This window comes from Bison bison, unplaced genomic scaffold (genome assembly GCF_000754665.1).
Source record: "Bison bison bison isolate TAMUID 2011002044 unplaced genomic scaffold, Bison_UMD1.0 scf7180017864177, whole genome shotgun sequence".
Lineage (NCBI taxonomy): Eukaryota > Metazoa > Chordata > Mammalia > Artiodactyla > Bovidae > Bison > Bison bison.
The window spans coordinates 747,674-775,130 of NW_011494749.1; the positions used below are offsets into that span (position 1 = coordinate 747,674).

The 27,457-nt window shown below is 39.3% G+C and overlaps 1 protein-coding gene across 1 annotated transcript in view; it reads right to left on the minus strand.

Moving 5' to 3' along the window:
* Positions 1-27,457, minus strand: part of PLEKHH2 (pleckstrin homology domain containing, family H (with MyTH4 domain) member 2) — a 107,013-nt gene that overhangs the window by 44,384 nt on the left and 35,172 nt on the right. The window contains exons 6-15 of the mRNA XM_010842318.1: positions 25,430-25,612; positions 23,018-23,979; positions 19,521-19,596; positions 18,108-18,202; positions 17,356-17,500; positions 14,450-14,586; positions 14,239-14,349; positions 13,992-14,078; positions 12,589-12,747; positions 5,777-5,857 (exon numbers count right to left, since the gene is read on the minus strand). Coding sequence (XP_010840620.1) covers positions 5,777-5,857; positions 12,589-12,747; positions 13,992-14,078; positions 14,239-14,349; positions 14,450-14,586; positions 17,356-17,500; positions 18,108-18,202; positions 19,521-19,596; positions 23,018-23,979; positions 25,430-25,612 — 2,036 coding nt within the window. The remainder of the gene's footprint in view (positions 1-5,776; positions 5,858-12,588; positions 12,748-13,991; positions 14,079-14,238; positions 14,350-14,449; positions 14,587-17,355; positions 17,501-18,107; positions 18,203-19,520; positions 19,597-23,017; positions 23,980-25,429; positions 25,613-27,457) is intronic.

The following is a 27,457-nucleotide window of genomic DNA, read 5'->3' on the forward strand; positions in this document are numbered from 1 at the left end:
GGGTGCAAGAGGGCCTAGAGGAGCTACTCCATGTTCAAGGTCAGGAGGGGCAGCTGTGAGGAGATACCCCTCGTCCAGGGTAAGAGAAACCCAAGTAAGACAGTAGGTGTTGCAAGAGGGCATCAGAGGGCAGACACACTGAAACCACACTCACAGAAAAACAGTCAATCTAATCACACTAGGACCACAGCCTTGTCTAACTCAATGAAACTAAGGCATGCCCATGGGGCCACCCAAGATGGGCAGGTCACGGTGGAGAGGTCTGACAGAATGTGGTCCACTGGAGAAGGGAATGGCAAACCACTTCAGTATTCTTGCCTTGAGAACCCCATGAACAGTATGAAAAGGCAAAATGATAGGATACTGAAAGAGGAACTCCCCAGGTCAGTAGGTGCCCAATATGCTACTGGAGATCAGTGGAGAAATAACTCCAGAAAGAATGAAGGGATGGAGCCAAAGCAAAAACAATACCCAGCTGTGGATGTGACTGGTGATAGAAGCAAGGTCCGATGTGTAAAGAGCAATATTGCATAGGAACCTGGAATGTCAGGCCCATGAATCAAGGCAAATTGGAAGTGGTCAAACAAGAGATGGCAAGAGTGAACGTCGACATTCTAGGAATCCGTGAACTCAAATGTTTGGAATGGGTGAATTTAACTCAAATGACCATTATATCTACTACTGCGGGCAGGAATCCCTCAGAAGAAATGGAGTAGCCATCATGGTCAACAAAAGAGTTCGAAATGCAGTACTTGGATGCAATCTCATAAACAACAGAATGATCTCTGTTCATTTCCAAGGCAAACCATACAATATCACAGTAATCCAAGTCTATGCGCCAACCATTAATGCTGAAGAAGCTGAAGTTGAACAGTTCTATGAAGACCTCCAAGACCTTTTAGAACACCCAAAAAAGATGTCCTTTTCATTATAGGGGACTGGAATGCAAAACTAGGAAGTCAAGAACACCTGGAATAACAGGCAAATTTGGCCTTGGAATACGGAATGAAGCAGGGCAAAGACTAATAGAGTTTTGCCAAGAAAATGCACTGGTCATAGCAAACACCCTCTTCCAACAACACAAGAGAAGACTCTACACATGGACATCACCAGATGGTCAACACCGAAATCAGACTGATTATATTCTTTGCAGCCAAACATGGAGAAGCTCTATACAGTCAGCAAAAACAAGACCGGGACCTGACTGTGGCTTAGATCATGAACTCCTTATTGTCAAATTCAGACTGAAATTGAAGAAAGTAGGGGAAACCACTAGACCATTCAGGTAAGACCTAAATCAAATCCCTTATGATTATACAGTGGAAGTGAGAAATAGATTTAAGGGTCTAGATCTGATAGATAGAGCGCCTCATGAACGAACTATGGACTGAGGTTCGTGACATTAGGAGACAGGGATCAAGACCACCCCCATGGAAAAGAAATGCAAAAAAGCAAAATGGCTGTCTGGGGAGGCCTTACAAATAGCTGTGAAAAGAAGAGAAGTGAAAAGCAAAGGAGAAAAGGAAAGAGTTCCAAAGAATAGCAAGGAGAGATAAGAAAGCCTTCTTCAGCGATCAATGCAAAGAAATAGAAGAAAACAACAGAATGGGAAAGACTAGAGATCTCTTTAAGAAAATTAGAGATACCAAGGGAACATTTCATGCAAAGATGGGCTCAATAAAGGACAGAAATGGTATGGACCTAACAGAAGCAGAAGATATTAAGAAGAGATGGCAAGAATACACAGAAGAACTGTACAAAAAAGATCTTCACAACCCAGATAATCACGATGGTGTGGTCACTCACCTAGAGCCAGATATCCTGGAATGTGAAGTCAAGTGGGCCTTAGAAAGCATCACTACAAACAAAGCTAGTGGAGGTGATGGAATTCCAGTTGATCTATTTCAAATCCTGAAAGATGATGCTGTGAAAGTGCTGCACTCAATATGCCAGCAAATTTGGAAAACTCAGCAGTGGCCACAGGACTGGAAAAGGTCAGTTTTCATTCCAATCCCAAAGAAAGGCAATGCCAAAGAATGCTCAAACTACCTCACAATTGCACTCATCTCACATGCTAGTAAAGTAATGCTCAAAATTCTCCAAGCCAGGCTTCAGCAATACATGAACCGTGAACTTCCTGATGTTCAAGCTGGTTTTAGAAAAGGCAGAGGAACCAGAAATCAAATTGCCAACATCTGCTGGATCATGGAAAAAGCAAGAGAGTTCCAGAAAAACATCTATTTCTGCTTTATTGACTATGCCAAAGCCTTTGACTGTGTGGATCACAACAAACTGTGGAAAATTCTGAAAGAGATGGGAATACGAGACCACCTGACCTGCCTCTTGAGAAACCTGTATGCAGGTCAGGAAGCAACAGTTAGAACTGGACAGGGAACAACAGACTGGTTCCAAATAGGAAAAGGAGTACCTCAAGGCTGTATATTGTCACCCTGTGTATTTAACTTATATACAGAGTACATCATGAGAAACACTGGGCTGGAAGAAGCACAAGCTGGAATCAAGATGGCCGGGAGAAATACAATAACCTCAGATATGCAGATGACACCACCCTTATGGTAGAAAGTGAAGAGGAACCAAAAAGCCTCGATGAAGGTGAAAGAGGAGAGTGAAAAAATTGGTTTAAAACTCAACATTCAGAAAACGAAGATCACGGCATCTGGTCCCATCACTTCATGGCCTATAGATGGGGAAACAGTGGAAACAGTGTCAGAGTTTATTTTTGGGGGCTCCAAAATCACTGCAGATGGTGACTGCAGCCAGGAAATTAAAAGACGCTTACTCCTTGGTGAAAAGTTATGACCAACCTAGAGAGCATATTGAAAACCAGAGACATTACTTTGCCAACAAAGGTCCATCTAGTCAAGGCTATGGTTTTTCCTGTGGTCATGTATGGATGTGAGAGTTGGACTGTGAAGAAAGCTGAGAGCCGAAGACTGATGCTTTTGAACTGTGGTGTTGGAGAAGACTCTTGAGAGTCCCTTGGACTGCAAGGAGATCCAACCAGTCCATTCTGAAGGAGATCAGCCCCGGGATTTCTTTGGAAGGAATGATGCTAAAGCTGAAACTCCAGTACTTTGGCCACCTCATGGGAAGAGCTGACTCACTGGAAAAGACTCTGATGCTGGGAGGGATTGGGGGCAGGAGGAGAAGGGGACGACAGAGGATGAGATGGCTGGATGGCATCACTGACTGGATGGACATGAGTTTGGGTGAACTCCGGGAGCTGGTGATGGACAGGGAGGCCTGGCGTGCTGCAATTCATGGGGTCACAAAGAGTTGGTCACGACTGAGCGACTGAACTGAACTGAACTGACTGATTCCTTTTGAGAGTCCCTTGGACTGCAAGGAGATCAAACAAGTCAATCCTAAAGGAAATCAACCCTGAATATTCATTGGAAAGACTGATGCTGAAACAGAAGCTCCAATCCTTTGGCCACATTATGCAAAGAGCCAACTCACTGGAAAAGACCCTGATGCTGGGAAAGATTAAAGGCAAAAGGAGAAGGGGGTGGCAGAGGATGAGATAGTTAGATAGTGTTACCAACTCAATGGACATGAATTTGATCTAATTTCAAAGGAGAAAGTGGAGGACAGAGGAGTCTGGCGTGCTGCAGTCCATGGAGTCACAAAGAATCAGACTTGACTCAGTGAATAAACAACAACAACAACATTCCTTTCACCAAAGGATGACTGTGGCTCCATAAACGGTGAATAGATCTGGTGTTTTTAAATATTTTGACTGATGTTTTAAAAAGACACTGATCGAGATAAAGACAAATTGTTTCTGAAACACGTATAGCACAAAATGAAGTTAGCCTATGCTGATTCACAAACATTCTAATACTTTTCCACTAATTATAATGGATTTCTGCTCATCTATTTACATTCTTCTGACTTGTTCCTTCTATGTTCAATGTTATCCATTTTTATTAAATAATAAAAATTACTAGTAGTGATAGTAAGAACATTTAAATTTTACTCTTGGTAAATTTTAAATTACTTTTCTATTTATAAAACACACACTTATTATAGAAACTTGGTAAAAACTGAAAGGTACCCAAAGAAGGAGGGGCTTTCCTGGTGGCTCAGATGGTAATCTGCGTGCAATGCAGGAGTCCCGGGTTCAACCCCTGGGTTGGGAACATCCCCTGGAGAAGGAAACGGCAGCCCACTCCAGTATTCTTGCCTGGAGAATCCCTGGCAGGCTACAGTTCATGGAGTGGCAAAGAGTAGCACACAACTGAGGGACTGACACTTTCACTTTTCACCCCAAAAGGAAAAAAAAAGGTCATCCATAATTCTACCACCACTCAACATTTCGGTACAGTTCTTTCTGACTTTTCTGCTATGTGTGTTTTAACAGAGATGTGTTAGACTGAGGATTATAAACTCAGCATCCCAATCAAGTCTCCCTGTAACTGCAGAAAAGAAGCTGGGCACTATATTCGTCAGAATCCCTTTCCCTGCATAGTTCCAAATTAGAGCTTGCCTGAGAGAATTTGCATGTAATGTGGAAGGTAAGGGTGTCAGAGGAGTAATTGTTCTTCTGCAGTCAGATGCCTGGGCCGCTGGGAGCGTCACAGAGGCTTCTCAGTCAACTGCTGAGGACCAGCTGCCTCTGTGCTTTGGGCTCAGACTGCTGGTCCTGCCTTCTTGGACCTTCAGTGGCAACTTCTTCCCCAACCTCTACCACCCTGACTTTCTAAAAGTTATGTATGTCCCTAATTCTACGTTAAAATTGTTATAAATGGAATATACAGAGTAGCTGCTGTTTTCCTGATTGATAACTGAGTTAGGGTTATATTGGGATATACAATTTTGTCATGTACTTATTCCTGTATTATTTTAATGAGCATGTTCCTACACTACTTCAGAGATAACACTCTCAAAGCTTCACTGTGTTAATTTCCATCCCATGAGCAATACCTTTTAAATATGGCTCGTCAGGGACTTCCCTGGCAGTCCAGTGGTTAAGACTGTGTACTCCTAATGCAGATGATGTGGGTTCCATCCCTGGTCAGGGGACTAAGATCCCACATGCTACATGAAGTGACCAATAAATAAATAAATACGGCTAGCCAGAACCAAGAGTGAAGGCTGCAAAAATAGAACAGAGAAATACTAACTGACCTATGTGGTCAGTGGACTAAGAAGTCTGGTCTCATTAATACAGTAATCACTCAGAGGCTGCTATTCTGTGAAGCAGGCATCACTGTTTTATGCAAATACTCTTGATCCAATGAAAATCAGGCATACATTTCACCTTTGGAAGATATCTTTTTCCTCTGAAAATGAAGGTAACTCAAGTTCTTTGGGGAAGAGATTAATTAAAAATGAACCAATGGGACATAAATAGGTAGATGGATGGATAGATAAGTGGTGTCTAGGAATTCAAGGGCCTGGGACAGGACTGGATTCTTTTTTCTCTTCAGCTTCTTTCCTAGCTTGATGCTCCCATCATTCAAACTTATCTATTCTGTCAGGCCTGAAAAATATGAGAAACTGATGGCTGAGAGTGGGGTAGAGGAAGATTTTTCTAGGTCTTAGAAGAAGCATTAATTAAAAGTTGCTAAGGCTTATAATTAAGAATCAAGATCCCTGTAGGCCTATGATTACCTTAGTAATAAATTTTATGCAAAATTTCAACATCAAAAATTCTAAAATTTGGGCTAGCAATAGAACAGTGAAAGGAAAAACTTGAAGCTGTAATCAACAAAAAATTCCTCTAATCAGCATATTAAAAACATATACATACCTTATCTTCTTGACTACGAAAATAATATAATGTTTTTCCTATAAGTTTACACCAGACTCTCTTGGAGTAACCATGTTTTACCTGAAATCATATTTCAAAAAAGTATAAATGTAGCACAGAACTCTGACACCTTAAAGTATGGCATATACACTCTATTTGAAGCTATTTGAACAGCTATCCAGTTTGCTCAAGTTATTGCTCAAGTTACAGGTGACATTTCAACCAGACTATCTGAATGCTATTTGCAATTTACCTGTTACACTAGTAGCATGGCATGTTTGCTCTCATGCTCACCACTCAACATTTAATGAGTGTTTACTAGATGTCAAACATCACACCTAAGACTAAGGATTAAAAAATGCCAATTTCACAAGTAAGTATTTTTCACAGTTTCCATATTACATAGATTTCCAATAATCCTGTGGCTCTCCAGGTTAACACATAATGTTAGAAACAAGAAGACTGAAACCTAAGAATTCTAGTGATTTCCAAAATACAAAAGTTTCATTCATTCAAAACACTTCATGCCTTCTCCAGAAACATACACACAAAATAATAAAAACAACATTAAAAGCTACTATTATATATTGAGTACTTCTATATGTCAGGAACTATCTTTCGTGACTGGGATGGAACCTGAATCTCGTTCTTGATTCTAGTCAGGGACTGGTCTAGGTACTGGGGGGGCAGATATGAGCAAGACAGTTTCCTTCCTTAAGGAGCTCACTGCCTCACGAGGCAGACAGACAACCAAACCAGCAGTGTGCTACGTATCTTCATTAGGAATACAAAGTTTGCACACTTAGATGTGTTTTGTGTGTGGGTAATTTACACACACATTCTACACGTTTACACATAAATTCGTACTGAATATTACAGGTTTTTCACTGTTCAGTGGCTTTAGTAAGATCCTCACTATTGGGTTTCGCAGGTGGTGCTATGGTAAAGAACCTGTCTGGCAATGCAAGATCCTCACTGAGTTCCTCCTGCCCCAGTCCTGTCCAGGTTCAGGCACTGAAGATCTCTGTCAGACAGTCCCAGCTATACCCTCAAGTTTAGAAAAACACCAAGAACCCCATTCCCTCCAGTGGATAAGATCTGTAATGGGTTCTGTTGCCCCAGACCTAGAATGTGGCGTGCCTGGTTGAGCTTGCCCGATACTTCCATTATCCAGGCAGCCCTGCCAATCTTTGCCTTGAGGCTTGACCCTCTCTCCTTCGATAGTTAGAGTGGACTTCAACCTGAAGAGACCCACCACCGGGAAACCAAGACACTGGCTGGTAAAACCAAAGCCCAACATTCTGTTGCCATGCTTGCCCATGGTGATAAATATGAAGAAGAAAAATAAAGCAGGAAAAGAGAAAGAAGTGCTTGGAGAAGCAGGGGATGTGTTTTACAATTTAAAATACGGTGGTCAGGAAGGCGTCACCAACACCCAAGAGTCAAGCCCCAGAGGAGGGAGGTGAGCTATGCAGTCACCTGAGAGAACACTCTGGGCAAGGACACAGCAAGCCCCTAGGTCCTGAGACGGTGTGTGCCCACGTATCCGAGACTGAGCGAGTAAGGGGAGACGTCACTGGGGGAGGGGCAGCATGTGGAGCTGGGAAGCACACGTGTTTTGCGGGGACCTTGTAATGACAACATATAAACAGAGAAGAATGGATTTTGCAGTGGGCAAGTCACAACAGCAGAAAGGGCCTGGGTTCTGAGGTCAAATGGACCAAGGTTTAGATCCCAGTTCTGCCAGATACTGGATAGATGATGCCCTCAGGCAACTGACTTGACCTCCCAACTTCTTTCCTTAATGTGGGATGACTGTACACCTCAGCGGGCTGTTGTATGACCAAAGGAGAAAATGTAAATAAAGGATACTAGTAGTTACTCAATAAACACTTCCTTCCTTGCTATGCATAAGGAAAAGTAAAACACATGTTTCATTTAAACCCACGAATGCAGCCAGTCTTTGGGCTTTCCAAAGCATGGTTTAAGCAAACAAATAACTCCACCATCTAACAGTCTGATGGATTTAGAATGTTGCTTGAGGAGAAACAACAACAACAAAAAATGTTTCATTTGGCAAGAAATGCTTCGGTTTAATTAAATTTAGAAACATGTACTTACAGAAAAATATACTGGAAGTTTTAAATAGTTTGTGTTATACAGTTTACTTTTTTCTTCTTTTAAACAAACTCCAGAAAGGAGTCTCACTAAAATTGAAGCATAATGCATCTGGCTATAAAGAGTATACTTCGGGAATGATTTATCTTTAAATAGAGCAATGTGTGCCTTTGAGGAACTACAAATTAACGAGGACCTCTGCCAAGTCACTGTAAAAGCTGTGTTTTAAAAACACAGTCTATCTTTTTAGGTAAAACTGATTATGTTAAGATTTCTCCCAACTTTGACTTATTCTGAAAAAAAAAATCATAATAAATTACACTAGAAGAATTTGCACAAAGATTTAAAGACAATTTCAAACTTCAAGGCTTTGGTGAACCAAAAAGCTGAAAGAATAACGTTTTTTTTTTTACCTTGCATCCATAACAAAGGTATTTGTATCGGTTCTCTCTGAAACTTTGATGACAAATAGTGTATTGTATCCTGATTGGCCTTTGTCATCACACAAAACACAAGCTCCCATGGTCTTCTCTCCTCTACTATATTTTCATGCCTGTAACCTTCTCCCCTACAAATCTGTTACCTGTCTCGCTGACTTCATCATCCAGGGGAAACTCTCATGATAACAGCTAACATTTTGGGTGTCTTTATGATGTGCCAGGCACTGTTCTAAAGCACTTTACACACTTAAATAATTTAATCTTCCCAGTACCCTGTGAGATTGGCACTAATATCATTCCCACTTTACAGAAAAGGACACTAAGGCACAGAGGTGCTAAGTAATCTATTCAAGGTCCCACACGCAGCAAGTTTCAGAGCCAGGATGTGCACTGGTGTGCAGTCTGGCTCCTGAACCCTTGCCCGAGGCTCTATGCTGCACTACCTCCCTACAATCTTAACTCACAGGACCTTGTTCTTTTCCTTTCGAAAAACCTTTGCTGTCCCTCCATTTTTTGCTACTCATCCCCTTGGCCACACCTTGGTCCTTTTTCCTTCATTGGGAATGGCTCCCCTTCTGAAATTTACATTCTACTTCCTGACCTCAACCTCCCCCAGGCTCCCTCTCTCCTTACTCATGCCACTCTTTCCTTTGACCTCAGTGCCTCTCCTGACACCATGTTCCCTCCCAGCTCCATTCTTTCTCATGTGCCAGGAAGCAGGGACAGTCCTCCAAATTCAGCACTGCTCTTACTCATCTCCCCACTACCCCTGAACACACCACAGTGCACTTTCTGCATCTGACACTGCAGATCACTCCCTCCCTGTTGAACACTCCACTCCTGGCCTCCATGACTTACTTTGCAGGGTCTCTTCATATATCTCCTTTACGTGTTCTCAAATTTGGGAAACCTAGTGTCCTATTAACAATCCCCTGCTCTTCTCACTCTACACATTTTCCTGGATGATTTCTTTCACTGTACTGGAGTCAACCATCACATCCACAATGATAATTCCCCAAATCCTTCCTTCCAACCAAGCCTTCTCCTCTGATGGAGATTGTGTTGCCACGGCCTGCTGGACTTCTTAATTTAGGTGTCTTCACAAGCTGTAAAACTGATAAGTCCCAAAAGAAGCTTTTGATCATCCTAAACAGCTCCTCTTTTCTGAGGTCTCTATCATCTGGCACCATCTTTCACCCAGCTATCCTTATCTCTCCCACTTCCTAGTTGCTGGCTTCAGTCTGAAGAGTTTTACCTCCTAACATTATTTAGATTCACCCTCCGGTCTCTCTCCCAATGACCAGTTCAGAGTCTCATCCTCTTCAGGAAAACCACCTCCACTTACTGTTCTTAGAAACTCCAGCTTGCTTCCCACAAATTCATCTTCCTCTCAGCAGAGCAATCTGTTAACAACTTGAATATAGCCATGCCCCTGTTACAAACCCTGAGGGATTCCACATCACCTTTAGGATGAAGACCGAAGTCCTTAACAAGACCAAAAAAGTCCTCCACGATCGGGACCTCCAACTCTTTCTTCAGAGGACTTGCTCTTTCCTTAGGTGACCACGCTTTGAGACACTGTCTTTTGTCCACACTGTCTTCCAGCCCGGAATACCTTCCTTTGCCCATTTCCAAAATTAAATCCTACTTCTCCTTGGAGACTCATTGCAGGCAAACCTTCTCTGGGAAGTTGTTCCTGACCCCACAGTCTAAATTATTCGGCTTTTCTGTGCACCTTATGATGCATGTCAATAATAGCACTTTATGTATTAATATATAATTATAAATATGCATATGTTCTTTTCTTTCCCACTAGATATGAGGCTCTCTGGGGATGGGGCAGCAGTCTACTCATCTAAATACCTCAGCTCCTTGCTTGACATGGGGTAACTGTTCAATACATGTTTTTAAAATAAGTGAACTTCTATATAGGAAATGTTCTTCCAAAGCATTAAAAGTTGCAAGACTGACTATCCAGAATCAAATTAGTCAAGTTCTTAATATCTGCCTACATATTTCTGTACTTAATAATAACAGTGTGACAACTTGAAAATGTCTCCTCCCCTCCAAAATATTCAAACACTGCTCTGCTGTATCTGGGATTGTAGCCTGAATGTGAGCTCAGAACAAGTCACTCGGAAAGAGTTTTTCTCATATAAGGCTTTGCAGGTGAAAATATGGGGGTGGACAACCCTTCACAAATGGTAGGAAGGAAATCTAATGAGCATCCTGTCTATAAATCCTAGTGGTTTAGTCATCTGATAATCACAGCAACTTGCACTCACTTAAAATGCAGTTGTAAAATGGGAAGCAGGGAACAGTAGAAATGTAACAGGAGTGAAAATTGACAAGGCATGCCGATAATTAAAAATAAGCAAAAAAACCCAAAAACACTGAATGTGAAAGAAATTATAAACCCTTAGCCATGAGATCATATTAAAGCCTAAGGATTTGATATACACAGTCCTTGAAACAGTAGGACAATTAGTTATTATGAACTGGAATAAGAATGTGATTTAAAGTGGCACTGGGTTCATTGGAAAACATATATTAGCACAATACCAGGGAGTTCTCAAGCCCATGAGTAAAAGAAAAAACATTTTCATGGTGATAGAATGATCCGGAAAAACACACAGTGCATCTCTTTGTTGAATGCATTGGTGAAATTTTTCTCTTACTTTTAGAATGGTTGGTCGGTCTTTGTAAATATTACTGAAGAGCACCCACCCATATTCCCACATTAATATTAAGTATAAATTACAGGGTGGTATAGCTCACCATAGTTAAATTTCTCACCTTTTACATAAATAAAGCACATGGAGTAATGCATGATGATGCAAAGATTACTTTCGTGTGCAGTATTTTATGTGTAAATATTTTATTGTATTATTAAATTTTTTAAAATAATATTTATCTTAGCATAAATCAATATTTACTCATTCTAAAAAAGTTAGAAAATAATTCACCTATGTATGTTTGAGGTTGACAGACTTGTAAAACCTTTTAAAAAAGAAAGCCAGACTTTATATTATAAAGTTAGAAAACAGAAATAAGCAAAAATGAAGTAAAAACCACAAAGAGATATCCAGTATACCTTAATATATTTCCTAGTCAGACATTTTTCTACAAATGTTTACCAAAAGTGGGATAACTATGTAATACTCTACACTTATTTTATCACCTAACAACACATCATAATCTATTTCTAAAACATTAAACATTCTTTTGCACATTGAAAATGACTGCACAGTAAAGCGTTACCTGATTATATAAATATTTAAAACTATTCCCTACTCTATATCTAAGATGATCTCAGTTTTTCTGTATTATAAACCATGGAGTACAAGTAATATTTCTGCAGCAATGGAAAGTTCTATATCTTGAAAGAGTGACAGTAAATATCTACCAAAACTGATCCAATCTTGTACTTAAAACCTGCATTTCAATGCATGTTAATTATTACCTCTCTCTTTTTTGTAATCAGAAAGAGGATGCTGTGATGGACATTTTCATACTTAAATGTTTTGCAAATTAAGATAATTTCCTAAGCATAAATTTCTTAGACTGAAACTGCTGGATCAAAGTCTAAATATATATCTTCTTAAAACATGTAATATTTATTCATTTATTTGTTCATTCAAAAATATTTACTGAGTAAAACACTTTGGCCAAGACATTGCCAAACTGCCTTCTAAGCAAACTCAGCAGCAAATTTCTTAATTTGTGTCAATACTGTATTTCATACTTTTAAAAAAGGTCTTCCCATGATCAGATTTTTAAAAAGATTCATTACTTCTTGCTTTTTAAGAAAATTATTAATGACAGTAGAACATTTTCTTATATGTGGATTGATCATGTGTATTTCTATCTCTACCTCTCTCTCACTGTGTCCTTTGTTCCTTCCCCTCACTGGTATTTACCCTTTACTTCCTGATTAGAAAAAGCTTGTATTTAAGTTTCAAATACATTTTCAAAGCTTCTCATTGGTCTTTTAAAAATTCTGCTTAGAAAAGTTCTGATAGTAAGAACATTTACATTTTTATGCAAAATAGTCAAATTTGTCATGTTTCATCTTTATGGCTTTTGTCTTTGATATCATACTTAAAACACTTTTTCCCACTGCATAACAACATAAATTATATTTATATATATATATATACACACACACATATATTCTGTGATGCCCACTTTTCATGATTGCAGGGCTAATTCTGTCACTGCCTGGGACACTGCTACTGTATATAGAGTTCCCACCTTGGTGAGCAATCCCTTCACCGTTGGTTTGCCCTCAGGTTGCAGGAAAAGGGGGTTGGCAGCTTGTACTCGAAGAACGTTTTGTAACACTTTAATCCATTCCTCCAATATATTGGGGGAATCTGCGGTCAGATAGTATGTGTGTTTTTCAGTGGTCAACTAGAACGGGATGAGAAAGAGATAGAAAAGGAAACTGCAGATTTTAGAATAATTATCATTTCCTTGTCCATTCTTCAAATATCACTACCTAATATGGAAACAAATATGCTGCAACTTGAATCCTAGGTTCCAAATAAATGAGTCTATAAATCATGTAGCATATTTTAACCACTTTGTGAGAGGGACAATTAACTTTTTGTGGTAATAATTTTTTCACTTCCATTTACTTTAAAACTCTTTAGAGTATTATGCTTTGGGGTCATGATTTTTTAATCTTGTTTTCTCATTAGATTTTCCTTTTCTCTCTTAAATGTGCTACGGGTTCCTAGTTGTTGAAATGAGGAACAGAATAATCGCAGAGTTTCGGAAGTCTACAAATGATTCTTTTTTAAAATAGACGTTTATTTTTTTAATTTATTTTTTAATTGGAGGAAAACTGCTTCAATGTTGTGCTGGTTTCTGCCGTACAACAATGCAAATCAGCCATAAACATACTGATTCTCCTTTGTACATTTTGGGGCAGTCCTCAGGTATTAGCCACTGAAAACAATGAAAACGTACTTTTCTAATAAAACGTTGTATTTCACCCTCAAAAAGAGGAAGATAAGAAAATAACAATTATGGAAGGCATTTCCGATATAAGTCATTTGAATTTTAAGTCACCTATCCAAACTATTTCAATAGCTTGTTTTGTTTTTAAAACTCGGCAGAGGTTTCCAGCAAGACTGGCATTATGTGTGTGTGAAATGGTCAGCAGCCCCCTCTGTGGTGTGACTTCATGGGAACTAGGACAGCCCCTCTGCTCCCTAATATCCTTCCCACTTAGGCATTAGAGCATCTGAAGTTCACAGAACTGACATTTTCTGGTTCTGTATTAAACTGCAAACACTTCTGAATTCAATAGTACACTAAAATCTGGGTATCTTATTGGGAAATCATTAATCAAATAACCTTCCGTTAAAATAGCTTGACAGCTTGAGAACTGAGAATGGCTGGGAGGGTTAGGAGTGGGGAACAAACAGTGTAAGGGATCAAGGGCAAAGGAAATACAGTGGAGACTTACTTAATATAAACTTAGGTTATAACATAGTTTTAACTAAGAAGTCCCAGGGTTTCACAAATTTTAGGGGCATCAAACTGATCACCAAATGGAATAAAAAAATACTGAAAACCCAGTCTTCATTCTATTAGCTTACATACTTGACAACTGAGTTTTACATGATATAAAAAAGAAAAAAAAATACCTGAACTGTTTGTTTGTTATCCCCTCTTAAAATGCTACAGGATGCACTAAGTTCAATATGGCCTTGTGGTTTTCTGATTACATCGCTCTGTATGAAGGGAAGAAAACCAATGCAAAGTGATTATCTGTAATAGTCATAATAAGAAATGATTTGTCTCATTAATTGCATTACATGGAAGAAAATCAGCCAGGTGTCTGACTTATAGATTGAGGAATTCAGTTCTAAATAACAAGCAATTTCCACTCACCGGAGATTTGTAGTAGAGTAATTCACCACCTTTAAGAACAAACCATCTCCGCTTCCAAGTCTTGACTTTACCACTCATTTTTAATAAGTAGCCAGATTTTTCCAGTGGTTCCTAATTAAAGAGATTTAAAAAAATATTTAAGTTCCCTTTGGAGACTCTAACAGATTCATTAATTAAAAAAAAACCACAAAAACCCTGATTCAGTGTTTACATTTTTCCCATTATCACTGGAAGATGAGCAAGTTTTCAGAAGCTTCTGCTCTGGCTGTGAGTACTCCAAGTCTGTGGAGTAAGCATCTGGGGGAATAGCATAATCGCTTTCAGAAGCCACAGAAGACAGAGACACACCTAGGTGAAAAGAAATAAATCAAGTCAATGTTTAGTAATTGGATGGTCCAAATGCTGGTTGTCAGTTTTCCTAAGAAATACATCCATATCCCAAATCATCACCCTTCCTAGACTAGATGTATTCCATGCCTTTGACCATGAAGTACCTTTAAGGCAGAAAACAGAACTAAAAGGTTAAGGACTATCATGTAAATCTCCAAGGAAGTCAAAGAAACATAAATAATATTTTGGTATGATTGTAAGTACAGCTATTTTCACATATATAAAATGTATGTAATAGTCTAATAACATTTATTAAGAATTAAAAAGATGTGTATTTACATATTGACACGTAGGCAAATCACTGAGTTGGGAAGATCCCCTGGAGGAGGAAATGGCAACCCACTCCAGTATTCTTGCCTGAAAAATCCCATGGACAGAGGAGCCTGGCGGGCTACAGTCCATGGGATCGCAGAGTCGGACGTGACTGAAGCACCTGAGCACGCAGAGCACATGCATATGTAGGCAAACAAATGCTGAACCTTAATTTTTCAAGATTTGCATGATCATACTTTAATACACTTTATTTTTGTAATCATTTTAAAGTAACATCACATTAAAAGAACACAGGAGTCCAATACTACTAGTGTATAGATTTCGAAAATCTTTCATAAAAGAGAAGCAATAAAAAAGATATAAACAGACTATTTCATTTGCCAGCAGCTATAATGCAAAATTCAAAGGAACATTTTTTGCAATCATTCACTTGCCATCTTAGAAAACAACTTGCAAGTTGCAAGTCACACTGGAAAGTCACTACAATTGGAGATTTTGAAAATATTAAATAAAATCAAGAACTTAAGTCATTATTCATTATAGTATCTGGCAATTTTTAAAGTGTCTATTAACATTTAAGGGCCATGTTAGGATAATTTCACTATATTATTCTTCTAATTTATTTGACTAAGCCAAGTAATGGACGTGATAATAGTAGTATCTTTATTTTTCAAAGAATAACAGAAATTTCAATCTACCAAGGACCTCAGAGATCATTCTGATTCAGGCCCTCATTCTCTAAGGAGACTAAGGTCCACAGATTAAAGGATTTGTCCAAAGTCAAACAGCCAGGCAGAGGCAATGTTGGAGTGCAAATCTCAGGCTCTTAGCCTCAAGATAGGGACAGAGCAGAGAACAAAGCAAACAAATTTCTGTCCTCACGGAACACAGATTCTAGTTAGGGGAGACAGACAAAAAACAGAGAGCAAATGCTATGGAAAAATAAACCATAGAGCCAACTAAGGGAAATAAAAAGTGCTAGAAGTTGGAGAAGAGTAAAGGACTGTATTGGAATAGCGTGGTCAGGGTAGAGATCATGGAGAAGGCACTGTCCGAGCCAAGCACTGAAGGAGAAAAGGAACCAGCCGTAATGACATCTGGGGGAAGAATACCAGGTAGAGCAAACACTCAGTGCATAGGTCCTGAAACCAAAGCATACCTGGTATGTTCCAGGAATAGCAAAAGGGTCTGGGTGGCCAGAGCTGAGTAAGAGAGGAGAAAGGAGGAGATGAGGTCAAAGACGTCAAAGAATCATGTAATACCTTATAGTCAGTATAAGGAGTCTTTGCAGTGTTTTCAGCAAAAGTGTGCTATAACCTGATTCCAGCTGTCAAGGGGGCAAGGTAGTAGCAAAGAGACCAGTGGAAGCCAACATATTAAATCTATGAGAGTTGAACAGCTCTTGTTGAAGCTGAGGGGCTTGGGAGTACATAGGGGTTCCATGGAACAGTTTGAAAACCAACATGCTATGCCACATTAAAGGCTTTTGTAAAATACAGATATCATTTAATATGACTGACTCTCTCTAGAACCTGTATCTATGCCAAACATTTCTTCAAAATCCACAAAAATTGTAGACCTGCCCAAAGTAAGTTTTCTTAATATCAGGTTTTCTAGGTGTATTCTCCACATTTTTTGGCTCAGAGGTTAAAGCATCTGCCTGCAATGCAGGAGATCTGGGTTCAATGCCTGGGTTGGGAAGATCCCCTGGAGATGGAAATGGCAACCCACTCCAGTATTCTTGCCTGGAAAATCTCATGGACAGAGGAGCCTGGTGGGCTACAGTCCACGGGATCGCAAAGAGTCGGACATGACTGAGCGACTTCACTTTCCATATTTTTAGGTGTATTCTCTGCCATTAAGCAGTGTAATAAATTTAGATAAAATAAGTCCATCCGTACTATAAATTATTCAAAATCAAAAAGTAACTATAAAAGAGAAACCTCATTTAAGCCAAGTATTTCACTTTATTCCTATAACGAAGTGATCTCTCTTTTACAGATAAGCTTTAAAAAAAATAGATTATCTTGTCTGCAATCACAAAGAAAATTCAGAAGAGGATTAGGACTAAAATATGTGTCTTAGTCCTCGGTGAATATTCTTTTCACTATGAGGCTTCCCGGTGGTGCTAGTGGTGAAAAAAAAAAAACCTACCTGCCAATTGCAAGAGATGTTAGAGATGCAGGTTCCACCCCTGGGTCGGGAAGATCCCATGGAGGAGGGCATGGCAACCCACTCCAGTATTCTTGCCTGGAGAATCCCAGGAACAGAGGAGCCTGGCAGGCTACAGTCCATAGGGTTGTAAACAGTCAGACATGACTGAAGTGACTTAGCATGTATGAGCGGAAAGCAGTACTTTGAGATTTTTTTTTAAGTCCTATTGTAGAGATAAAATTCCCACTAAACATCCTGAACTATTTGGAGCGGTCTTATGTGTGTGCAACCTTCCCTTACCTCGCTTCAGGGCTCTGGGGCTGCCTGGCCCACTCCGACTGCGAGAGTCTGACTCCGAGGTCCGGGAGCTGGATCTTGAACTGTCTTCTTCTTCTGACCCAGAGGAGTCATCCAGGAACGGGCTACTGCTTATCTGGGTCGCCTTCTAAAGAGAAACAAAATAGCCTCCCTGTGTGTCCATCTCTAAAGTTATCTCTCTCTTTAGGTACAGAATTTTACCAGAAGTTAAGGAATAAGCTTTTTTTAAGAAATAGAAGAAAGCATCTTGCTATTATCAAAGTCATTTGTTAAATTCCAAATTCCAATCAGCAAGGCATTTGTAAATGATAAAAGATTCCTAAGACCATACGGCTGTTCATATCTGATGCATTTTCTTCTGATGATACTTATTTTAATCAGGCACTTCACGCAAGGGAGGGGAACCCCAGCAGTGATTTGAAGAGCTTTCTAAATTGGTTGTTTTCTTTACACCATTAACACTATTTCCTTTAAACAACAGTTATGGATGGGGTAGAGGCTCACAGGCAGTGTAACAAAAATGGAGCATGTCAGACCTCTATTACTCTGATTGAAATAAATATCTTCTCGAGATTTTTCCATTTCTTCTCTTTTAATAATGTGTTAGTGTGAACTTCTAAAACACCCTATAAAGGGAGTTTATGTAAAATGTCAAGAATGGAATTTGGAGCTTGAATAAACAGTTTTTTTGATCCACCACAAAGAGACCCACGTGTTTAACAATAATGAGTTACCCCCTTCAAAGTTGTATACACTGGGGTTGTCATGTTCTTGTATATCAGAGATGTATAAAGTCCTGATGTGGTGTAGGAAAGCACTGCAACAGAATCTGAAACAGAAAACAAAATGATTTTTTAAAAAAACAGATCTAACTAGCACTTAGGTCTATTTCTTATGAATGTGAATTAACAAAATTTCTAATTAAAGAGACACTGGATGAACACATGATATTCATTATACAGTCTACTTTAAGAATGATGGCATCCACAGTTTAAATTATACACTCTCTTACATGGTTCATTACATACCCAAGTGTGCTAGCTCCCCAACTAGCCAATAACCTCTTTGAAAGTGAGGATCTTAGCTTTTGTTTCTTTGGTATCTCCATTCAGCTCAGGCTAGGCGGAAAGGAGTACAGATACCTATTGACTGATTCAGTGAGCAGTACCCGTGAAGATATTCTCTGATTATTCAGAGCCCTATTGGTGACCCAGTGTTAAAATATCATCACTTTTAATCCTTTAGCAGGTGAACCTCAAATTGAAAGGTTAGAATATATTTCCTGGGTGGCAAAAACCGATGATAGATAGCCGAAAAGGAATAGAACATTAATGGTTACCTCTAAGATACAGATTACAGATAGGAAAGGAGGGGGCCAGTAGAAGGAACTACAGAAAAATGTCTCTTTTTATTTCAGACAGTTCTTTGTGGTTTGGTTTTATTTTTCATAATGAGCATGTATTTCTTCTATAATAAATTTTTGAAGAAGGAAAGAAAGGAGGAATGTGTTTTAAACTCTGGAAAAAGAAGACATAGAGATCAATATTTTTACAATTTAAACAGCTGAAATTCCAGTGTCCAGGCTTTAGCTTCTTTGGGGTAAAATCATGAGATACTCGCTACATGAGAGTTGAACATCAATGTGCCCCTATACTAACATGAATTTCAATTTTAAAATATATATCAGCAACTTCAGAAAGCATTTTCTGAAAGTTGGCAAAACTGTATTTATTCAAATGACTTTAGACATTTAGGAAATTCTTGGCTAGTGAAATGGCAATACAAAATCACTTATTCTTTAAAAAAATGTTTTTATTACAGTAAAAAACACATAAGATAATATTTACCATCTTAACCACCTTTGAGTTCAGTTAGTGTTAAGCATATTCACACTGTTGTCAATCAGATCTCCAAAACATTTGTATCTTGAAAATCTGAAACTCTATACCCATTAAGCAACTGCTCCCCTTCCCCAATACTTTGTAACCCCTAGGAACCACAACTCTGCTTTCTGATTCTATGAATTTGACTACTTTGGATACCTCACATAAGTGGACTCATACAGTGTGTGTCTTTTGTGACTGCTTATTTCAATTAGCACAAAGTGCTCAAGGTTCATTCATGATGCAGCATACAAAAACACTTACTTTTATGAACATTCTCCATATTGAAGGCCTCAGACATTCGAATGCCTGATTTGGCTACAGCATAAATTCTGCTTTCCTAATGTAAAAGAGAGATTTAAGCTGGATATTTGAAGCAAAGAAGCAATTACTTTCAATACATATGTTTTTCATTTGTTCTTCATTTAACAGTCACCAGAGTACAGCATTATTATAAAGCTGTCACCAGTGCCAACTAAAATATGCCACTGTGAACAGCACTGCAGAATTTTTTTCCATCCATTAGTCACTCCATTATCTTTGTTCCCAAATTTTTGCTTAGTATTTTAAATTATTTTGAAGAGACAGGAAACAAGTAAAAGGAAGCTTGTTCACAACCCCCGACTATTCATAAACACCACCATTAATATGCCATCATTTCAGAACATGGTTCAAGAAAAAGAAGAAAACCTTGAATGGCCATAACATAAAGCCAGAAACCATTTATTATCTTTCACTACACACAAATATTATCTTTAACAATATACCATTCTAGAATATGGTTAAAGAAAAAGAGAAAGCCAAAACTTGAAGTCAGAAAGCACATACAAAGTAGCATTAAGTTCTATCACCTTCATATTACAATGAAGTTGAAGAAACACCTGAAGTCAAATAATAAGTGAATTTGAGAACTGCAATAGAATTTATACAATCTTGTTCCAAAAGTAGGTTGTTATTTTCTCTTCTTCTCTGAGATTTCTCAAATGGGTACTGGAAGGCTGTTAGCCCTGTCCCTAAGAGAAAAGGGACTCCAGGTTGTTCCTCACGCATAGGTCACCATGTCCTGAACTTTGTACCACACCTAACCTGCACAATTGTCTGGTCAGGACACAGTAGGCAACTCAGGCAGTCCTCTTTAGGACTATGCTAGCCAGGGGCTTTGAAGCAATGTGCATGAAATCTCTAATCATCTGAGACACTTTAGATTGAAGAGTCACTGACGGAATGAATCAGAGGCAGCTTCTCTGACAGCGTGATGGTGAGATACACACAGAGACAAATAGCAGAGCAGACAGAACAAAAAGACACATAAAAATAAGACAGTAAGTGAGGTACTTAGAAGCCATGAGAGAGGCAAAGGTGACAGTCAGCAGACGTGAGAAGCAGATAGTCACTGCAGACAGGAGAGGGCAAGCTGAGCCATGGGACCAGGGACAATGGGTGTCACCTGTTTCTAAGATGCTGACCATCAGAGGTGCTGCTGAATCATCACATGACCTGCTAGAGTGACTGTTGTATTTTTGAATGATATTCCAGTTCAATAAGGGTGGGCTATGCCTTAAAACTGCCTTAAAATAAACCCCTAAAATTCCTTAAAGTAAACTTTCATAAATTGAGGTGATTAGAATATACCTCTTTAACGTGAAACTTGAAAATACCCAACAAACAGAAATAAAGCCTCAAACTTGGCCAATGTGCTGGAAGCCTTCTGCAAAACAATACTACTTTTTCAGAAATGGATAGCTTCAGAAAATAAAGTGAAGAGAGAAAAGCAAAAGACCAGTAAAAATGGTTTGCCAAGTAAAATGAATGTGAAACCCTAGCCTAAATCGCCAACATAATCTCAACATAATAAAAGAAGCAAAATTTCAACTCCTAACTGCCTAAAGGGCAACATAATTGGAATTCCAGAGATTCACGTGCCAATAATGTCCATTTTTTATGTTATCCAGAATTTAGTAATAAACTGCAGGTGGTTTCAAGTGGACTTTGCAATGAAATGTTCTTTTAAAAGTAAATAAGAGAGATACATCTCAAGGTCTGAATTTATAGTAGGAAAACACAATTGCCTTATTTGCTTAAAACTGCATCGGTCACTAAATAAAAAATAATAACAGAACATGACTCTGAAAACCTCAAAATCCTGCAACCCAGATGGATTCTCTTGAGGCTAAAGGTTAAACTATGTCAGTATGTGAAGGAAAACTTCAATCTACAAAACAGATAATTTCACTTTGTTTCAAATATAGGAAGAATTTTTTAAATTATTTTCATGAATTTATCTGGGGGGCTGTGCTGGGTCTTCGTGTGGCACATGGGCTCTCCAGGTGCACCTCGTGGACTTAGTTGCCTGGAGCATGTGGAGTCTCAGTTCCCCAAATAAGGATTGAACTCCCATCCCTTGCATTGGAAGGTGGACTCCGAAACACTGGCTCATCAGGGAGGTCTCAGGAAGAATTTTCTTAATCTAGTGATTCCCAAGAAAGTGAAAGTGTTAGTTACTTCGGTCCTGTCTGACTCCTTGTGACCCCATGGATCGTAGCCTACCAGGCTTCTCTGTCCATGGAATTCCCCAGGCAAGAATACTGAAGTGGGGTGCCATTTCCTTCTCCAGGAGATCTTCCTGACACAGTGATCAAACCCAAGTCTCCTGTATTGCAGGATGGTTCTTTACTGTCTGAGCCATCAGGAAGCCCAAGAATCACACAATTGATAGGTTAATTACTACATTAATGGTCAATGTTCCAATGGAAGAAATTTCAAACTATTCTAGACACAGGAAGATGCTTTTGGTCAAAGCAATGGATTGATAAGCTCATGACGAATAAAATTAAATTTCTCTTAAAGTCAATCAAGTGAATAATTAAGTTCAAAACTTGATGACCAGTAGGTATCCTGGCCCAGAATTTACCCACCATTAGAGAGAACCCTTTTTCCTCACCCTGGTATTTCCATGTGGTATGCATGCGTGCTAGGTCATTTCAGTCGTGCCTGACTCTCTGCAACCCTATGGGCTGTAGCCCGCCAGGCTCTCCCATCCATGGAATTTTCCAGGCAAGAATACTGGAGTGGGTAGCCATGCCCTCCTCCAGGGGATCTTCCCAACCTAGGGATCAAACCCACATCTCTTACATCTTCTTCATTGGCAGACGGATTCTTTACCACTAAAGCCACCTGAGAAGCCCCCTTCCATGCAGAAGCCACTCCAAAAATTGAACATTCCTGATCTCTAGCCAACCATTCACTTTCTCCTCTCTAAGAAAAAGGAGTGGCTTAATGTGACTGGAATGCCCAGAAGGAGAAACTGGACATGCAGAGACCAGACCTTCGCCTTTCCTTTCTCTTGAGAAGCAGCTGTTGCACAAAGACAACCATGTGTTCTTTCTCTAGACCATGAGCTTTAGAGAAGCCGGGCCTCACTGGAGGGAGTCTGCGGCCGTTGATCCAACACTGCCTGAGCCTGGGTGGCAAAACCCAGCAACTTCCTGGGTGCAGTACTGGCTCCTGCGCCCACTAGGTCTCTAAAATCTGTTTCATCAGTAATAAAGGTAACATCTAGATCTCCCGTCTGTCTTACTCTTGTGTCTTATTTCTCAACTGATTCAGGGGAAAAGAGAAAGGAAAACTGAATTCTAAAAACTGGGAATTGTCAGAACAAAGCTGGACTGGAAAAGAAACAGGAAAAGAAGTAAAGTAGAACCAGAAAATGAGTGTTGAGGAAAAACAAACGTGTGTGCACTGCACACAGCAGCATAATTTACCCAAGAGGGAAACCGGTGCAGAGGTGGAGTCGGAGGTTTGCCACAGGCTGCTTTCTTTGCTGAGTCGCAGGCTTCCTGGTCCTCTGAACATGGGGATTCCAAGCAGTCGTAGGAAAATAATCCATCATCGCAATTAGTGTCCATAGTCTCTAAAATTTCTGTATTGTCGCCATCAACGAGATCAAGATCTGTTTCCTGAGGTCTCAGTGGCCGTATCATGCTTATAGCATTTCTGTTTGTGCCAAACATCCTGTCGGAACTTAACTGTGGCTGGCTTAGGTGCCTCTTGGCTAGTGCGATGCTTAAGCTGAAAATATTAGGGATCCTTAATTTGGGGGGTGGCAGAGTGGAGGAAGGTCCTAGTTCTGTGCCTTTTCCAAGGAGTGGGTTAGGATGCTTTGGACTCAAAGCTGGGGTCAGAATAGGGCTTGGGGTGTTAGCTTCACTCGAGGAAGACGAATAATCCAACCTCTGAGACTGAAATTTTTTATTGAGTTCGTCTGAGGAACTATCACGCTCCTTTTTCCTTGATTCAGAATTTCCCTTTCCGAGAGGACAATTCTGAGCCTTCCACTGTGCCTCCTGCTGCCAAGAATACAGCTTCTTGTGTTCCAGTCTCTTTATGCCAAAGGTCTCTTCTTCAAATATTGAGCTGCTGTCGTCAGAGGCCGTGAGATATGTCTCACTGCCCATTCTGCTACTTTGGACCCCCTCCTCTGATGTGTGGCTGGAAAGGGTAGACGTGTACCTGGACTTGGATCTTCCTTTGCTCCCATCTTCCTCATCGGAACTCCAGTCACTCCCGGGAGCCCCAGAATTCTGGGATGTGCCACCATCCATCACAAAGCTTGTCCTTGTTTTACGATTCTGCTCTGACATGCAAGGGCCTTGATGCAGTGTTCTCTGACCTCGGTTGTTTTCTTGAATTTGGTTATCAACAGATTTTTCTGGAATTTCCATCTCTAGAAAAGCATACAGTATATTGGCACGCTGTCTTTAATCATATAATCTTTCTGTATATTTAGCTTTATGTATCTACACTGTACAGATTGGAATTTTCATTTGAATCAAGTTGATTTACATTACCCTTTTTTAGTTCAATGTCTTTTTTAAACCCAAGTTTGAAAACTGTAAGCTTCCTATAGACTACAATGCCCTTACACTCAACAGAATAGTATCAAAATGAAACTACTTTTTACAAAGAAACATGGAGGAAAAAACTGACAATAGACCAAGGAGAGATAATACAAGAAGCAAAATGAAAAACAGGGCCACACTGACTATCAAAGATAGCAGCCACTAGAAAAATTCTATTTTAGAAGCAAAAAAAAATGACAACCCTCTTTCTACTAAATTTCAAAATCATAAGTAAATTTAAACATAATAAATATAAAGCTATTGTTTAAAAAAACCTTTATTCCCAAGCTTCAATACATGAAATCTGCAAAACCATAAAGAAAACGTACACAGAGAAAAACTTTACTCACTCTACTTTTGGTTTAATCATAACTACAAAATGTATCTTTATAATAAAAATAACAGTCTTTAAAAATGTCTTTAGACATGGCTTATTTTTGTTTATAACATAACTAATAGAATGAACCATTGACTTCATAAACAATAAACTTAAAATTTAGTTTGAAGAGTACAAAAGAAAAACTTTGAAAACATGAAAACACAGACAGGATCTTCGTAATTAAGGCTATACAGGTTTTACAGATTGGTATCAGGCGGGTTGTTAAATCTGCAGATGAGCAAGAGCTACAGTCCAGGCAACCTCAGCTGAACTGAGCTGTACTGAACTGAAAGTGAGAAAGTTAGAAAGTGGGGAAAAAATGAAAATAACTTCTCAAAAAAAAAAAAAATCCACATAATGGCATAAAAGCAAGTACCAAAGGAACCCTCTGAACGGAAAAACATTATGTAGTTTTCAGAAGTTCATAACCAAGCATAGAGACAGCTCTTAGGGTTATAATTTTTCTCCTTTGGAGGAAGGAAGCAGAAGCTGAAAATAGAAAAGATGCAAGTTCAAGTCTCTCTAAAATATTTGGGAAAAGTCACACTGGTGTTGACAAAGCCAGAAGCCAAATAAAGAAAAATTTAGAAGGGCTTTAAGACTAAAAGAAGGGTACAAATCTGCACACAGGTCCAGAGTTTGAACATGTGGCAAATATTTTCTTCTTTGAGGCAATAAAGGGAAATCAAAGCAGTTAACTAAATTTTCATCTGGTGTTCTTTTTCCTTATGAGTTTGCTACATCATATTTAATTTCATATTGAATATTAGATAATTTTTTATATTTTAAATAAATAATGAATAGGAAGGTTACACTCCTAATCTGAAACTCGCATTAATCTTAACAAATGATTTTTCCTTTTAAAAAAATGTTAAATTCCTCTAGTCCATAAATACCTTCTATGTCTTTTCCTTCCGTGAACTCAGGTTCTTTAGATGATATCTTGCTTGTTTCCTCAGATTTTACAACTTGAGGAGGACTCCTTGCTCGGGACAAAAAGCACCCAAAGGTCAGACTGCTCAGACGCTGGCCTTCTGAAAGCTTTGGTGTGGAAGCAACTGACTTCTTTCCTTGAACTTCTGCAAGACCATTAATCGAAATCAAGATCTGAATTTTTCATAACAGTTTGTTAAACAGAGAACCAAAACATAAGTAAAAACGTGGACAAATCACTCCTTAAACCAGAAAAAAGCCTAAAGTTCATCTTTATTTCTGTATAATAACTTGGAACCCTCAATGTTGAGCACCATACACCAATGTTTAATATCTGCTTATGTATTTTGATGGTACAAAATATTTTTTAACTGCAAAGAGAAAACTTTCTAATCCTTTTAAAAGTAGTCAGCTCTCAAACAAGCCACAAACAAACAAAAACCCAGATATAAATATAAACAACTAGAGAGTTACAGCTTCTTGCAGGATCAAGTATTCGTAAATACCAATCAAGTATGTACTGATAAAATTTGATTGTTGGGTAATGCTACTAATAGTGAGAAAATGGGAATGAGATCTTGGTTGTCAAGACAAACCAGGAAAATTTAGATGATCACTGGGGCAAATATCACATGATCACTGGAATAACTTTTGCTTACCATAGCTTTCAGTGTGCTTCTGATCAGACAGCAAATAAAGGGGCTTAGTCTATGACCATGATATGGAGAACCTTAATCACTTAGAGGAAAAAAAGGGGAGGGGGAAGTTTCTAGACAGAGAATTCAGATAGCTAGGTGAGTGATTACTCAAGCACCTAGTGAAACCGAAAGTCACTCAGCTGTGTCCAACTCTTTGTGATCCCATGGACTCTCCAGGTCAGAATACTGGAGTGGGTAGCCTTTCCCTTCTCTGGGGTATCTTCCCGACCCAGGGATCGAACCCAGGTCTCCTGCATTGCAGGCAGATTATTTACCAGCTGAGCCACAAGGCAAGCCCAAGAATACTGGAGTGGGTAGCCTATCCCTGCTCCAGGGGATCTTCCTGACCCAGGAATCAAACCAGGGTCTCCTGCATTGCAGGCGGATTCTTTACCAACTGAGCTATCAGGGAAGCCTGATAGAAAGCATCTAATCATGGGTTTAATTCATCTTCTGGGACTTGTAGCACTGCTGCTTATATGATTAAAAACATGGAGTTTTCAGTGATAGTAAGAAAAGTTTCCAAGAAATTAAATTCTCAACTCTGAAAGAGCACCAAAGGGTAAAGTTAAATAGTAACTGATAATTGAGTAAAGATACAAAAATATCTTTAAACAGTGTCCTCCTTCAGATATATCTTTTAATATTCTCATATTGACCATACAACTCACAGAACTAATTCATGATATTTTAATAATCACATATACACATAGATATTTTGAAAGTATTATATCATATCTATATCAGATCAGATCAGATCAGATCAGTCGCTCAGTCGTGTCCGACTCTTTGCGACCCCATGAATCACAGCACGCCAGGCCTCCCTGTCCATCACCAACTCCCGGAGTTCACTCAGACTCACGTCCATCAAGTCAGTGATGCCATCCAGCCATCTCATCCTCTGTTGTCCTCTTCTTCTCCTGCCCCCAATCCCTCCCAGCGTCAGTCTTTTCCAATGAGTCAACTCTTCACATGAGGTGGCCAAAGTACTGGAGTTTCAGCTTTAGCATCATTCCTTCCAAAGAAATCCCAGGGCTGATCTCCTTCAGAATGGACTGGTTGGATCTCCTTGCAGTCCAAGGGACTCTCAAGAGTCTTCTCCAATACCACAGTTCAAAAGCATCAACTCTTCGGCGCTCAGACTTCTTCACAGTCCAACTCTCACATCCATACATGACCACAGGAAAAACCACAGCCTTGACTAGACGGACCTTTGTTGGCAAAGTAATGTCTCTGCTTTTGAATATGCTATCTAGGTTGGTCATAACTTTCCTTCCAAGCAGTAAGCGTCTT